This window comes from Pseudorasbora parva, chromosome 6, assembly GCF_024679245.1.
Source record: "Pseudorasbora parva isolate DD20220531a chromosome 6, ASM2467924v1, whole genome shotgun sequence".
NCBI classification, from domain to species: Eukaryota; Metazoa; Chordata; class Actinopteri; order Cypriniformes; family Gobionidae; genus Pseudorasbora; species Pseudorasbora parva.
In genome coordinates this window covers 35829394-35845213 of record NC_090177.1, presented here as the reverse complement: position 1 = coordinate 35845213, position 15820 = coordinate 35829394, and the positions used below count along the sequence as shown (strand labels likewise).

The following is a 15820-nucleotide window of genomic DNA, read 5'->3' as shown; positions in this document are numbered from 1 at the left end:
TTCAACATGAAAGCGGTTACCTCCAGAGCCTCGCTGATCGACTCTGTGTTTTCTGGGACATTCTCAGTGGCGTTAACCTTCTCCTCCAGTGTGTTCAACCAGCCAGACTCCACATCCAAATACTGCAGCAGCTCAATCCAGCAGGACCACACCTCCTGAACATCAGGACAAACACATTACACTCCCAACACACACACTACAGCTAAAGAGCCCAACAGGAACAAATCAAACGACATCCTGAGCAGCTTTGTCCAAACCCTGTGTGGGTATGCGTGTGTGTGACGTGTGTGTGTGTGTTGGATCCCAGATGTTAGAGGTCAACAAGTCAAATCATGGAACATTAGGTTTCCGATTGTCCCACGAACATTAAACTGTTTGTGTTTGTCTGCAGCTTTACATTGGAGGGAAAATGGCACAAAAAAATGCCCAGAAGGAATGTGTATGACTTCACATTATGAGTGTGTGTGTGTGTGTGTGTGTGTGTGTGTGTGTGTGTGTGTGTGTGTGTGTGTGTGTGTGTGTGTGTGTGTCTGTGACTGTGTCTGTGTGTCTGTGACTGTGTCTGTGTGTCTGTGACTGTGTGTGCGTCTGTGTGTGTGTGTGTGTGTGTGTGTGTGTGTGTGTGTGTGTGTCTGTGACTGTGTGTGTGTGTGTGTGTGTGTGTGTTTGAAATATCAGAACACAAATGTGTATAATGACATGGGTATGACATAGGTATTACAAGGCGAGGGTGAAATGTGTGTGTGTGTGTGTGTGTGTGTGTGTGTGTGTGTGTGTGTGTGTGTGTGTGTGTACCTCAAGCGTGTGGCACTTGCTCTTGAAGCGATCACATAGTTTCTGGTAGTTCTGCAGAACCTCAGTGAGCTCAGGGCTCAGGTCAGCACCACCACTAGTGGGCGTCTTACTGATCAGCACATTAACACTGTCCTTCAGAATCTTCACACGCACTTCCTTCTGTAGCACATCCTCTTTGGCCCTCTGAAACACGCGCGCACACACACAGATAGGACATTTACACAAATATCTTAGAGACAAATATCGGAGTGAAAAAACAAGCTAGGACTATGTCTCAAAAAAACTTAACTCCGTGCTTCAGGTAAAAAAAAAAAAAAAGTTGTTTAATAAATAATACATTAACAAACCTATTTTGACATTTACAAACTGTTCAAAATTTGTTTTAAGTTACAACTTTATAAAAACTTTTTTCTAATTATATCTGTTATTTAAAATAACGCTGAAATCAAATAAAGTATAAATATTTTATAAGAAAATCATATAAATTAGAAACAAAAATGGAGATAGAACAAGTTCAAAAGTACTAATATTACTACAACTGAGCAATCTAAATAAAACAGATACAAAATGTCAAAACACAAAGCTAAAATTAAAATGAAATTTTAAATAATAAAAATTAATTAAAAATATTAATACATGTTGTAATAGTATATAAATAGTACTCAAATTTAATTGCATACATGCACATTAACAAACATTACAATAAATTATAATTTTAGTTAATATCAATAACAAAAGTTATGAGTTATTAGAAGCACCACAATTATTAAATTGTGCCATCGGTTGCAACTAATCCCCCAACCTAACCCTATTCATAACCCGAACCAATAGTAAGTACATGTAGTTTTACGCAGTACTAATAATATTATAATATTACCCAGTACTTAAATATTTTATATATATATATATATATATATATATATATATATATATATATATATATATATATATATATATATATATATATATATATATATATATATATATATATATATATATATATATATATATATATACACACCACATAATAATACCTTCACATAAAAAAGATTTTAAAATTCAATGTAGAATTGAGAATCAAAGCAGAGCTCTGTAAACACTTGCGGTCACACTTGTACACACACTTGTGGTCACTTCACACCCACTTGAACACTTGGATCAAAACAGGAAATACTTCATGTAAGCAGACAAGTGGTAAAGCCCAAAGGCCGCAAGTGTGTGTATTTGGACAGCCCCATAAGCACCTTCATCTCCTGCAGCGCCTCCTCCAGCTCCTCTGGGCTCTTGTACTCAAAGTCTCTCATGAGAAACTCCTCGTCCACTTGAATCATCCACTCGCGCATCTCCGCCACGTCTTTCTTCAGATTCGTCACTTTCTCCTGACCTTCACTCACGCGCTCCTCGCGCCTCAACAACTGCAATGGAGATTGAACATGTTTTACATTGACACCCACTCAACGTGACTTAGCCAAGAAGGATCATGTTGCAGAATCGAGCAGGGTTAGTGGGTTACTGCTCATTGAACCACACTGAACATGCCCCCCCTTTCGAACCTCTTTACGGAGCGCGTCCCAGCGTCTCTGACAGTCGTCAAGCTCCTCCTGCCCCCAGCGGATCAGAGCCGGTGCTGAGCTCTGCTGCACGGCCGACACGTTCTCCCCCATCTGCTTCAGAGACGAGTCCACGCTCTCCATCTCGCTCACCAACTCCTGCACACACAGTGTGGACACTCTTAAACAGAAACTTGCCACTCAACTCAACCTGATTAAACCATGTTAAGTAAACCAGCTCAATCGAGCACTGCTGATCCGAAACCAGCTTCAAACAGCTAGAAACTAGTGATGCACCGAAAACATTCAGTTTTCCAAACCGGAATCATGAACCGAGACTTTGACGTTTCATTAACACTTCTCTGCTGAAGCACTTTGTCAGGGCGTTTTGTGGTGTTGTTGTTTTTTTCTGCGCATTTTCGCACTAACTCCAAACGTGCGTACACCACCTCCTGAGCTGGCGTAGGATTTGAGCGTGCCGTACGCCAACGTCCATATTGATAAATCTCAAAGTCACCGTGGGTTTGGGTGTACGCCAGGTGTACGCTGGAAATTTGGTGTACGCACTTTTGATAAATGAGGGCCAATGAAACTGTTCAGCCTTTTATGTTCAAACCGGAGTCAGACAACGATGGAGAAACTCAAGAAGTGACAACATGTAGAATGAGACAGGACGATTTAGAATGGATGGTTGGTGAATTTATGTAGCAGATGTGGAGTTAACTATAGTCAAGTTATTGATTAGCATATTCTGTAATGATAATCAATAAATTCTCAACATGCGTGATCTCGGAGGCGGGGCTTATGCACTTTGTAGGGTTAGTGATGTCACTAATCCGGGAGGAAGCTTGTGTAGTCCCTACTAGTCGTTTGTTGTAGTCCTTAAAAAGCGATTACTTATATCTCCCTTTGCTTTGAACTTAGAGCGTCGTAACTCTGCAGATGTTGTTTATGCTCAAACAGCAACATTACACACTATTTTTATTTTATTTTATTTTTATTAAGGTTCAAATAAAGTTGAAATAAAATCATAAATCAAGATGAATAAATACTGTAACAAATGTTTTTATCACTGTTACTTCATGCTACAGGGCTCTACACTAACTTTTTTTTGAGGAGCACTTATAAACTATATTTATAAAATATAGTAATTTAAAAAATGTAGGAGTACAGTCAAAAATTTAGGAGCACTTTCTAATCAATCAAACAGATTCCAATTATAACTTTCCAATTACAGGACGATATTTGTCCCTTTAAATTAATGTCCAGGGGCATTTTTACCATTATAAGAGCAATGTTTTCTAATCTTGTTAAACGTATGCATCATCTGTCAATTTCTTAAATTAAAATAGAAATAATTTAATTAAATGTTAATTTAAACAATAAATTCAGTTAGAACAATTAGACACAATCAGACTGTTTCCAATCAAATGAGAAGAGCATTAAAAGATCCGTCATCTTTGCACTGTAGAAGTGGCACAGAAGCTCTATCTGAAGTGGGATTTGGACATATTTACATCATGTTTAATGCAGCTCATGGGTAAATAATGTTTGTTTAAATGTAGTTGTATAATGAATGTTTTAAATGTAAGTTTTTGAATTTAAAAATATGTACCAGTACAAATTAAACTTTAAAAGTTTGATATATAAATATGAAAATAAAACCACCAGTAGGTGGCGGCAAGTCTTAACAGATTAATTTGAATCGAATCGCTTGAAGGTGTGCATCAGTTCTGGTGTGGCTTTGATTTTCATAAAATAGTATTGTGGCTAAAACATTGTAACTTAATATCAACTTGTCTATTGGACTTTTGTACAAGATCAGTATATGTGATATGCAAATATATATATCAGTCCACCACTACTAGAAAGCATGTAAAACTAGCAGCATTAATGAGTTGACCTCTGACCTTGCACTGTTTGAGTTCTTCCTGTAGTTTGTCCCTGTGGCTGAAGCCGCTGGCGTCCCGAGACAGCAGCTCCTCAACCGTGTCCAGCCAGCGCTTCACCTCCTCGCTCTTCACCTGATCATCATCAACACAAGCATTAAAGCACACAACATCCACGCAAGTTCAAGACATTCAAGTGAATCAGTGTCTCACCTGTGTGTCCTTCATGCTACCCAGAATGCACTGCAGCATGCTAAGCTGGTCCAGGGCGGCAGTGGAGAGTTCAGCCCAGTGCTGCTGCTCCGCTGCCTCAGACACCTTCAGCCGCTGCTGCTCGATCTCCACATGAAGAGCCTGGAAACAGGTCAAAACTACATTACCCACAAACCTCTGCTGCTTTAACTCTCCGCACAAGAGAGTGAGCCTTTAAATAATTAGAGCTCAATAACACTTTAACACTTATTAAAAATGACCTAGTAACTAGATATTAGCCTGATTTAAAGTACAGGCAAATGTGTCATAATTATAGTACATAATGACCTATAAAGACATAATCATATTTAAATAGTTATAGCTCAAAATCACTATAAAACAACATTATAAAATGACTCTGCCAGCCCTAAGAATGAATCTCTGCAAAACCATAAAGTTTTGATGACCTACAAGTTAAACGGTATGAGACATTCACCCAGACGCGGCCCCTTTAAGGGAGCGGGTTTTCCGGGAGAGGAGTTCCGGTTTAACGTGGTGTAACAGTTTTTTACATTGATCGCTGTACAGTTTGGAGAATAATATTGAACTGTTAGTAAAGCTGACTCAACGCATCTCTGTCTCCTGTCTCATCACTTACTGCACTCCACAAAGTTATGATTTCACTGGTTCAGTCAACTGACTTAGGTAGTAAAAAGATATCTGCTGGATTTAAAGTGGTGATGAATTGAGAAATCATCTTTCCCTTGAGCTTTTGATATATAAAAGTTCATGGTAATATAAGAATATCCTGTAAGTTACAAAACTTCCTTGTTAGTAAAAGAAAAGCTTTTATAGACACCATGCCCAGAAAACGGTGCTTCTGTAGCCCCGCCCACCGCCTCGTGGAGCTAAACTGATCGCGTTACCGAGCAATAAACACGCTGAAGATAGCAAGATAATCACTTGTAAACAAGTCTCAGGTCGATGTTGCTGGATTTGCAGACATACTGAGATTAAAACACAATGCTGTGCCTTCTATATTGGATCCGACAGGAATGGTGCAACACACTTATGTGAGTAAAACAGATTTTTTATATGCAATAGTAGCATTGTTCCAGATCATATTGATTATGTGTACGACACGTGACGTGTCTAAGAGATCATACCAGCACGCTTTTGGCTCATTGCAAGACCAGACTCAGACATGTATGGGCCAGGGGGCTCGCAAAGCCCAACGTCCCGGGGTTATGTGTTTTCCAGAGGGGCTACCAAAACGTAAATGTGTTTGAATAGCATGTGCGAGTGTGTCTGCGTGTGTGGTTCGAGCTTATATTCACCGATCGGGCGGGCCAAGTAATTTAGAAAAAAATCAATCACGAGTAGATGAGAGAGAAATCATTGAGTTTATTTGATAAATACATTTTGAGAGCCCTGTCAGAGAATTATTCCAGCCGCATTCAAATCAATTCTCCCTCATGTGAACTGACAGGGGAGCTGAAGCTCATTAAATATGCAAATCTTCTCCAATCCAATCACCAACTTTACTTCCAAGTCTCCAGTGCGGCACTCCCATCAAAACCCAGCGTTCAGGAGAGAGCCTCAAAACGAGTGCAGAAAATAGCCTATTACTTATTAGTTATGATGTTTTTGAATGTAAAAAACACAGGAACGTCATTAATTGACCTCAGACAACAGTATAAAAAAATAAAGTCAGTTCATGACAGTTCAACTTTAAAATACAAGGCAAATGTGTCATTAGTTTAATGTTATTATACTAGAAAGTAGATGATGATTGTTATAATAATAATTGTCCATATTTGTAACATAAATTCAGGAATGTTATTGTTAACTTTAAAAAAAGTATATTAAAAAAAAGTTTTATTAAGTGAAGAAAAAAAATTAGAAAGCTCATAGAAATTAGAAAATTAGAAATGTTGCAGTGGCAATAAACTAAAATAAATCGGTTTACTAAAAATATATATATATAATGAAATGAAACCAAAAACTAACAATGTAAATATAAAAGCCAATTTAAATTATTTACAAATATTAAAATTCTACTTAAATATAAAATATCATTGCAAAAATCTATACACTGCTGATTAAAATATGTTTTTTGATTAGATATAAGCATCTGTGCATTCATTTATGACTTTTAAATATAATAATAATGTAATAATTGAAAATATAGTTCAAAATAAAAGGGGATTTTATCAGTGAAAAAAAATCGTAATAAGTAATAACATGCATCAAATTAGTTCAAATAATTAAATTAAATTAAATTAAATTAAATTAAAAAGTAATAAAAAATTAAATGAAATTACATGTTTTTAAATAAAATAAATCAGAACTCCATATACCTCTTATGTTTGATGTGTATAGTACACGCATGACCTGTCATTACTTTGACGCTTACTGGAAATGTTGTTGAAAATGTTACAAATATTAGCAATTTAATTATATATTAAAAAAAATCCCAAAACTGTTTTTAAAGTGAAAACCCCATCCTGCAAGTTCTTAATTGTGTTTTACCACTGCAACATGTGCTATTTCTGCATGCTATCAGCGTGTCAGGGTGCAATACCTCATTCATACCCGCAGGTGGAGACACAACTCAAGCGTCAAAGGAAAACCCTCTAAAGATCACCCTCTTTCACTCCCTCCCACAGAAAGAAATTGCATCTAAAATGGGAGATTCTGGTTCTCACGGTCCATAATCAGCTCTTAGATATGACAGGCGTTGCATAACTGGAGCAGGTTGTGTCTGTTTGTGTGGTGTGGTCAGAGCTGTGCAGACACCAGAGAAAAGCAGACGGGCTCTGCCACGTGGGCACTGCCTGCCGCATGCCCCGTCTCTCTTGGCCGAGGGCCGAGACTACCAAAGGAGAGTGTAAATATTTATATGACTTTACATAAATGGCAGCCTGCGTTTGCTCTCTTTGGCTTGTTTTGCCATCTTTGTCGTTGGCTTTCTTCCCACCATTCGTCCGCTTGCAGAAAGAAACGAGTCCAAAAATCTAAAGCAAACGTCAGCTAAGAGACTGTACACATGGGTCAAGTGGAGATCCAGACAGAGAACCAACAAATGGCACAGCGTTAGACTAACACACAGAGTTAACAAGCAGAGTCCTTGCCAAGAGGCGAACGAGAGGAAAAAACTGGCTTTGGTGAGGAAAAAACAAACACACGTGAGCCAAATCAGTGATTTAAATCAAACAGTAAGAATTAAGCGTCGGTCACACTATGCGTTTCGTTCCATTGGCTGGCGTTCATACGCATGTGAATGCTAGAGACAGGATACAAAGACTTATGCCGCGTTCTAAAGTTCACGTTTGGTGAATTCTGACCTCTGACTAACAGAAGATTAGTGTGTGGCCTGTTCGCTAAATTAAAAGAATGCAAACATTGCAGTAAAGTGGACTAGACTGCATACTTTCACAATCTGAGCACATGGACTGAGGCATATGGTGCAGGTCCCTTAGGGCGTCTGAATCCACTTTTGCTAGTTTAATGACGGAAAAAAACAGTCTGATCACCAGGCGCATGATCCAAAAGGGTTGTACCTAGTCTCCTAATGAGTCATTGATGTGTTTTGGGCGTAACGTGCAATAAACCAATCAGAGTCTCATTTCCCATTCCTTTTAAAAGCCAGTTGAAGGAAAGACTGAACACTTCTCCAGAGAGGAATCCTTTTATTTTAAAAATGTGTGTGTGTGTGTGTGTGTGTGTGTGTGTGTGTGTGTGTGTGTGTATGCTGCATGTCCCTGTGTGTGTGTTATAAGCAGTGTGTGTGTGTGTGTGTTGTGTACCTGCATATTGGCACATATTACTAACACGGCCTTTAAATAACACAAAAAATACTGCGCTATTGACTTTAGACCAGTTTATTTATTTATTTTTTTGCCAATGGCGCAGTCACTTTTAGTTTGTTTATTTTTTTAAAAGCGACACGTCAATAGGTGGTATTTAAACAACGTGGCTCTGGATGTGAAAATGATAACTGTGATAACTAGCAAAAAACCTGTGTTGTGCATTGCACCAGGCGTATGATAGGGATTTATTGTGTAGTATTATGTTTTCTGTTTGTGAGAAGATGCTGCAGAATGTGACATCCTATTACGATTGAAATGTTACTCTTACGCCCATACCCACTGGAATAAATCATTCTGAATATTGTTCCTCTGAGCCGTTATTGTTAGAGCTGCGGTGTGAGCGTCACTATTTTCACAGAATTAGAGTGATTATTAAATCAAACTTTAAAGTTATAGTTATTGTTACGGTCCTTGGTGTGAACGGGCCTTAACTGTCATTGAATTACTATAAGAGACGAGGGCGATTCATATCGAAAACATGCAAATCGTCTACTAGAGCAAGTATCTTTTGTGAATCACATCTTTAACAGCTTTCACCTCACTGGAGAACAGAATATACATGTGTGAAGAGCGGGGAAAGCATGAATTCTGGACCCTGAATACAAGCATTTCTGTCAAACACACACACACACACACACACACACACCTGAGCTTTAAGAAGTCCCTGTTCAGCAGTGGTTATGTCTCTGACGTCAGCGCTGATGGTGTTCAGTCTGGACTGGAACTGCTGCAGAGCTCTGGACCCCACCACCCCGGACAAAACTACAGAAAGAAAACACACAAACACATTAGAGACATACAACATGTTTTTCTTTCTTGTTTTTGGCATTTCTAAGATGTTGAATATCAGAGAGAAGACTAAAATAACTGCCTCTGTGTGTGTGTGTGTGTGTGTGTGTGTGTGTGTGTGTGTGTGTGTGTGTGTGTGTGTGTGTGTGTGTGTGTGTGTGTGTGTGTGTGTGTGTGTGTGTGTGTGTGTGTGTGTGTGTGTGTGTGTGTGTGTGTGTGTGTGTGGATCCCAGATGTTAGAGGTCAACAGGTCAAATCATGGAACATTAGGTTTCCGATTGTCCCACGAACATTAAACTGTTTGTGTTTGTCTGCAGCTTTACATTGGAGGGAAAATGGCACAAAAAATGCCCAGATGAAATGTGAAAAAGTATGACATCCTTAAATGTAAAATTACTATAAATAAAGTAAACAATAATATTTATATATACAGTATTAACGCGCTAGTGTTTAATCATTATAGTAAGCTTTCTATAAATCCGTCAGCATTAAACGCGTGTTTATTCAGCTAATCAGGTAGGTACAAAATGGTCCCCAGATGTTAGCTAAATCTGACAAATTATCAGGGGATGTGCTCCGTTAGGAAAAACTCTTTTTAAATAAATTTGGTTGTTAACATTTTGGTTGAATAAAGTCGATATGACCATCTGTACATAAAACTATAGAAGTCTCCTCATTTCCATGGCTGGCTAAATGTGGGTGTAAGAGAGTTTGCTGAAGCTTTAAGGTTCAACACTGATGTGATCTTACTTGGAGCTGTCTCAAAATTTATAATTGTGTAAAAGCTTTCTCAGGGGCCACACTGATGTTACAGCCATAAATAGACTACTCTCTCTTGTTTGCTCCACTAATGATTTACCTGTTGCCCAAGTCCCGTTTCCGTCTTTCAATAAACTGATCGGAACGAGGGAAACCGAGACAGAGAAAGAGAGGGACTGTCCATCTTGGCACCATTTCAAATCACTGAACTTGTAAAAATCTCACTGGGCCTCAATCTCTCTGTAGAGGCATTTTAAGGTCGCTATGTAAGCCAGACGTTTCATCTAAAGTGACTTACAACATTTAAGGAGTACATTTTACCAGAGAATCAAATATTTCCCAATAATTCCAAATTATGTTAACTATTTCCTTATCGAAAGTGCATTTATTCAGCGACCACAATGGCAAAGAATAAACCAATGATTCATGTCTGAGATGGTTTGATGGCAGATTTAGTCTCAGCAAACTTGTGAAGCAAGCCAGACTAGCAGTATGACACACTCATTTGAGAAGATAGAGATTGCTAAACTCCAGCTTGCATGTTTGTCAGTGTTTTCAGACCATCTGTGCTTCTTTTGCAGTGCAGTGAGCGTGCACATGGTAGCCAATTTGGGAAGTATAAGTAAAATGGGGGGTATAAATAATTAAAATGCATTTTATTCTATATTCCTATGTATTCATGTGCTGTATTTGCTTATGCTTATCAGAGTATCAACAAAGTCCCTTTAAGGCAAGAGTAGCTACTAAAGTACTAAATCTCAAAAACTGCTAGTCAAGACTTCATCCAGTCATATATTTGAGATCATCAATGAAATCTGACAATATTATATAATTTGTCTCTTTAGCTCAAATCACAATCTTCTTTACGGACTGTTCATTTAATGTAAATGCTAAAGTAAAGTTTATATATTTAAAAGTGTCTGGCTACATCTGAATTATTGTATCTATGTGTGTGTGGGGGCACATTTTAAGACCAATGATTTTGGACCCACTCACTTTTACTGTCTCTAATTCAGCACCTAATTAATTTACCCTCAAGCTGTTCCAAACCTGTATGGGTTTATTTCTTCTACTAGTGAACGGGGTCGATAAACTGTTTGGTTCCCGACATTCTTCAAAATACTTCTATTGTGTTCAGCAGAAGAAATAAACGTGAGAGTGAGTAAATGATGACAGACTTTTAATTTTTGGGTCAACTATCCCTTTAAATCCAACCCTGTAAGGAATGTTCTGTTCTTGCTCCAGAAGCGATTTAATTTCTCCTTGATTTGTACCTTAGAATGAAAAGCTCAACTACCAATTTTCACAATCCCAAGATCCCTCAAATTGCAGGCTGGAGTGACATTCTTTGAATATTATGAGAGTGTTTTGTAAGGGCTATAATTTGGCAATGTTTTATACCTGAAGTGATGTCCTGCCGCCGTGCCTTGAGCTCTTGAATAGTTGAGCTGTGGCGTGATGCCAGCGCCATCACACTGGGCCTCACAGTATCAGGGACACCGGGTTCTGCAGTCAGACGCTCCGTCTGAGCACAGAGATCTTCCACCTGCGGCTGAAGCTTTTCCAGCTCTGCTATCCGAGCCTGAGACACATATAAAGTACACATTTGCTCTGTTAACAACTCTGCGAAAATCACATAAAGCATTCTGTGACAATACATGTCGGTGTGAGGTAATCAGAGCTGCTAACATGAGCTCTTGAAGCTCCGCCCTGTTCTTAAAAGAAGGAAGAGAGCAGCAGCTCATTTGCATTTAAAGGGATGCACACAAAAGCAGTGTGTTTTTGCTGTACCTCAAAAAGTGACAATTTTAACATGCTCTAAAACTGATCTGTGGTTCCATGAAGAACCTTAGAAATTCATGGAACGTTTACATTGCACAGAAGGGTTTTTACACTAAAATAAAAATAAAGGCTTTTGCTGCGATGCCAAATTAGAACCATTTTGGGTTCCCCAAAGAACCTTTTTTTTTGTTTGCAAAATCACACTTTAATAATCTAAAGAACCTTAAAAAAAATAATTTAAAAAACCTTTTGCAGAATGGAAAGGTTCCATAGACGTTAAAGGTTCGTCATCAATGCCAATAAAGAACCTCTATTTTTAAGAGTGTATAGTGGATATTTAGATATTTTAGGTATTTAAATTGTTAAATGTTCTTTAAACGGTTAGCTGAAAAAGAACTGTTTGCTGAAAGGATCTTTGAGAAACCGTGAATGATACTATTGCATTGCTGCAAAAACCTTTTCTAGTACCTTTAAGAGTGTACAGTTAAATTCCTGAAAACATCTGATTTGAGAACAGTTTAATGCATAAAGCCTCCTGGTATTTGACTGACCTCACAGTCGTCTCTGAGTCTCTGGAGTTCCTGCTGGTTGTCTTTTTCTCTAAAGCCTTTTGATGAGATCAACCATGTCTCCTGTTCCTGCAGGACTCCATCTACAGCCTTCAGTCCTGATAGAACCGCCGCCACCTGCTCTAGAACCTGAGTTTGGTTCCTCAGATCCTGGACCAGGGTTTGGCAACTCTCCCATTCCTTACGCACAGAGTCCAGGCTGGAACAGGCAACCTCTGAAGACAGACCTTCTATAAAGACAGATTGAGCGAATTGAATCAGTAGGAGAACACAAGAACCATCATTTATCTTGAGGAAATCCCCCATAATAATTCCATACCTTTCTCCAACTGTTCAATTATCTTCTCCCCTTTCTGCACCACCTCTTTTACCGATCCCTCGTTTTCAGCTAGCTCCACCTCCAGTACCTACAGAGGTGGGACGAAAAAATTCAGTAGGCCAAATATATGAACAAGTAAATGTTAGTGTGGGTCAACACCGTATGTCACCTGTAGTTTTTCCTTCAGGACAGGCGAGCCTCCAGCAGCGCGGGCGGATGATTTCCATGCAGCCAGCCGGGACAAAAGCTTGGGAACATCAGTTTCAGCTCTAAAAAACACAAACACATCACATGGGGGTTGACATGAGGGAGTGATACAGCTAAGCAGAAGAACAGAGCAATGGGTGTAAACACTGTATAGCTTATGCTAACATTCACAAATGTGCTAGCTATGACTATAGACATAATAGCTGGTAAACTTTAATGCTTGAAATATGGCAAAAATACTACATTTTAATTAATAAAAAAACACGGTCTGGAATGACATCCGATAGCCAGTGTCAAACAGGTACAATAATTGCTGCCTCTTATGATTTGATATGTGTAGTGTAAATATTTCTAGGGTTTTTGTCAGGTATGTTTGTGTTTGTCGTACAGTCTCCTGAGCTCTTCGTCTGTATCTAGATGTCGTCGCTTGGGTGGGGCGGGCGGTGGTAGCTCTCGGTCACTGCTGGTGAAGGTCTGCTCCATCCGTGTTGTTACTGTTGTGACTGTCTCCATGACAAACCTCTCCTGTATCTGGGACATCCCGGTCAAAGACACTGCTTCGGTTACCTGGAAACAGAACAGACACTTGGAACCAATGTTATATAAAAAGCTAATGTGCAAAGATACACACAAGAGAGATGTGTATCTGACCTGACTGGAGCAGTCCTCGAGTTTCTGGACCAGGTTGTCCCAACGTTGGGTCAATTGGTCTGTGTCTGTCTCGATCCTCTGAGCTGCGGCTGGACTGTTTAACAGCACCATCACATCCTGTCCAGCATCTGACAGAGCACTCAGGGTCCTCCGCTTCTGAGCCATATCCTCCTTAAGACTCTGCCATTGGTTCAGAGGTCAAAACAGTGATGCTCTTATAGTCAGAATTCAGCTAAATAATGTTGATTGTTTTCATAACCTAAAATAACAGTTTGTTCAGAATATAAGATGACCAATGGCACAGAGAAATTATTTAGTTGGAATCACTTTCAGAATGATTTTATCCAGCTGATGAACAATAAAAACATTTCAGGTGCACTATGTAACTTTTCCGTCCGCTAGAGGGCACCTATTCAAACAAAGGCATAGTTTGTTGACGCCAAGTTTGAGCTCAGCATCTTGGGACGTGTTCTTCACCTCACAGCCGGTAGAAAATAATCAGGATAGGACTCGGGCAGAAATCATGTTCATGGATGCGATTATTAACATAATTGTAGTATGAAGCAGAGCAGGACCGTGTGTTGAAGGAGCTGAGCAAGGCCGCTGGAGTGATTGCTAATGAAATGAACAACACACGCCTCACGAGCAGCGGGACTTTTATTATGCCATAGTCGCCGGCGCCATTTCCGCTTTACCGGTCAGGAGTATGAGGTAACGCAGCTGTGTTTGTCATATTATATACATTTGAGTGTGTTGAAAATTATGTTATGACATTACTCTGTGCATTCGCTCAGCGGCTGCTGTGACTCTTGTTCACACTGCTAAGAGAAAAGACGTCTCAGTTCATTGATTAAAATGGTAATTTTCTCACGATTTACAAATAGTTGGAAACATTTAGGATATTAAGTAAATCAATTGAACAAAATATATAACACTGACCTAGTGTTTTTTGTATATTTTACTGAAAGAATGTTACAAAGTGCACCTTTAAATTGATAGAGACACATTAGCTTAGAATAAACAGAACAATATTGTCCGATGGTGTGGTTGCTAATATAGTTATCTTTATAGTTATCGGTCTTGGTGTGAACGAGCCTTTAGAGTTTTAAAGATGGTATTTTTGTGTTTGTGATCTTACACTCTGACACACTGTATTTCTTAGCACGTTCTCATTTTGCGCGTATTTGGCACCAACTATTGTTGTGAATGTATTACATATGACATAAAACTCTAGACCCTGAATATAAGACAAACCCATTTTCTCAGATGTATTTCTAAGAAGAAAAAACAAAACAATGTCTTATATCTAGAACAATACGGTATAAATACAAATGATACATGTGTGTCTACTCACGGCTAATCTGCGGACACTGCCATTTATTTCACTGGGGTCATTAAAATCACAGGTCTGAACTTCACTCAAGGCCTTTTCCTGTTCTGCTAGCCATGATCCAAACAAACTCTGAGTGGACAAAAAGATAGAAATAATAAGACATTTAAATAAGGTAAGTGATAGGAATCAAAAATTAATAATCATACCTCAGTACTTTGGCATACAAGTATAAAAAAACTTTAATTTACTATAGAGAAAATCATCTAATCTACATTAATTCAGTTTTAGTTTATACTGTAACTGCAGACTGACGGAAGTGGTCTAGACAGGTGAAGTGGGAGAAAAAGATTGTGTGCACTTTACACTAATGATGTACTGGGTCAATGGTAATGATATTTGCAGGTCATAAACAGGCATAATTCAATCTCCCCCTTTTTCAGAATGCAGTCTGGACTGTTAAAAATAGCAACCTGGCCCTTAAATGCATTCTATGAGCATTCAAAGTCCAAGATAATAGCACAACACAATGAAGCCCGACACAGAGCCCTGAAGCACACCTCGGATCATTTCTGGCCAGCAGCTGTAGTGACGTCAGGTTTGTGCTGGATTGAAATTCATGTATGGGTGGGCGAAAACATATTTTTCAAACGTTCCAGTAATTATCAATGATAATTATCGGCCTCGTGATCAATTTTGTGATTTGTAACTTGGATTTTTGATATCAGGCCTCACCTGGTCGTCAAGCAGCCGCTGCCACACGAGCTGCGTTTCCTCGAGTTTGTTCCAGCGTTCCTCAGTCCAGCGACACACTGCCGCCCAGCGCTCCCCCAGTGACTGTGAAGAACAGAGGCAAAAACAAAAGAAGGAAAGTTATTCACTGAATTACTTTTTACACACTTTTATGGCCTCTGGGATTGCCAAATATCTGTTCAGTTCCAAGTTTCTTGCTGCACTGCATCCAATGAATTTTCAACAGTGTCCAACATTAATAGATCTCATTCCTTAGAAGAGCTATCAGCACACCCATGGAAGAAGCTGAAAACAACTTGGTTCGATTACATTTCACTCTAGTAGGAAGAAATGTACTATAGGACTCATCTATTTCAGCATTCA

At 38.9% G+C, this 15820-nt stretch overlaps 1 protein-coding gene across 5 annotated transcripts in view; it reads right to left on the bottom strand.

Moving 5' to 3' along the window:
- The window catches only part of LOC137078947 (utrophin-like), a 303830-nt gene that overhangs the window by 213577 nt on the left and 74433 nt on the right, over positions 1-15820 (bottom strand). For all 5 annotated transcript variants that reach the window (XM_067446798.1, XM_067446802.1, XM_067446800.1 and 2 more), the window contains 15 exons: positions 15440-15541; positions 14729-14836; positions 13375-13554; positions 13112-13290; positions 12686-12785; positions 12517-12604; positions 12180-12427; positions 11248-11428; positions 8945-9060; positions 4448-4588; positions 4256-4369; positions 2349-2504; positions 2040-2210; positions 796-978; positions 21-155 (listed from right to left, as the gene is read on the bottom strand). In XM_067446798.1, the coding sequence (XP_067302899.1) occupies positions 21-155; positions 796-978; positions 2040-2210; positions 2349-2504; positions 4256-4369; positions 4448-4588; positions 8945-9060; positions 11248-11428; positions 12180-12427; positions 12517-12604; positions 12686-12785; positions 13112-13290; positions 13375-13554; positions 14729-14836; positions 15440-15541 (2202 nt within the window). The remainder of the gene's footprint in view (positions 1-20; positions 156-795; positions 979-2039; positions 2211-2348; positions 2505-4255; positions 4370-4447; positions 4589-8944; positions 9061-11247; positions 11429-12179; positions 12428-12516; positions 12605-12685; positions 12786-13111; positions 13291-13374; positions 13555-14728; positions 14837-15439; positions 15542-15820) is intronic.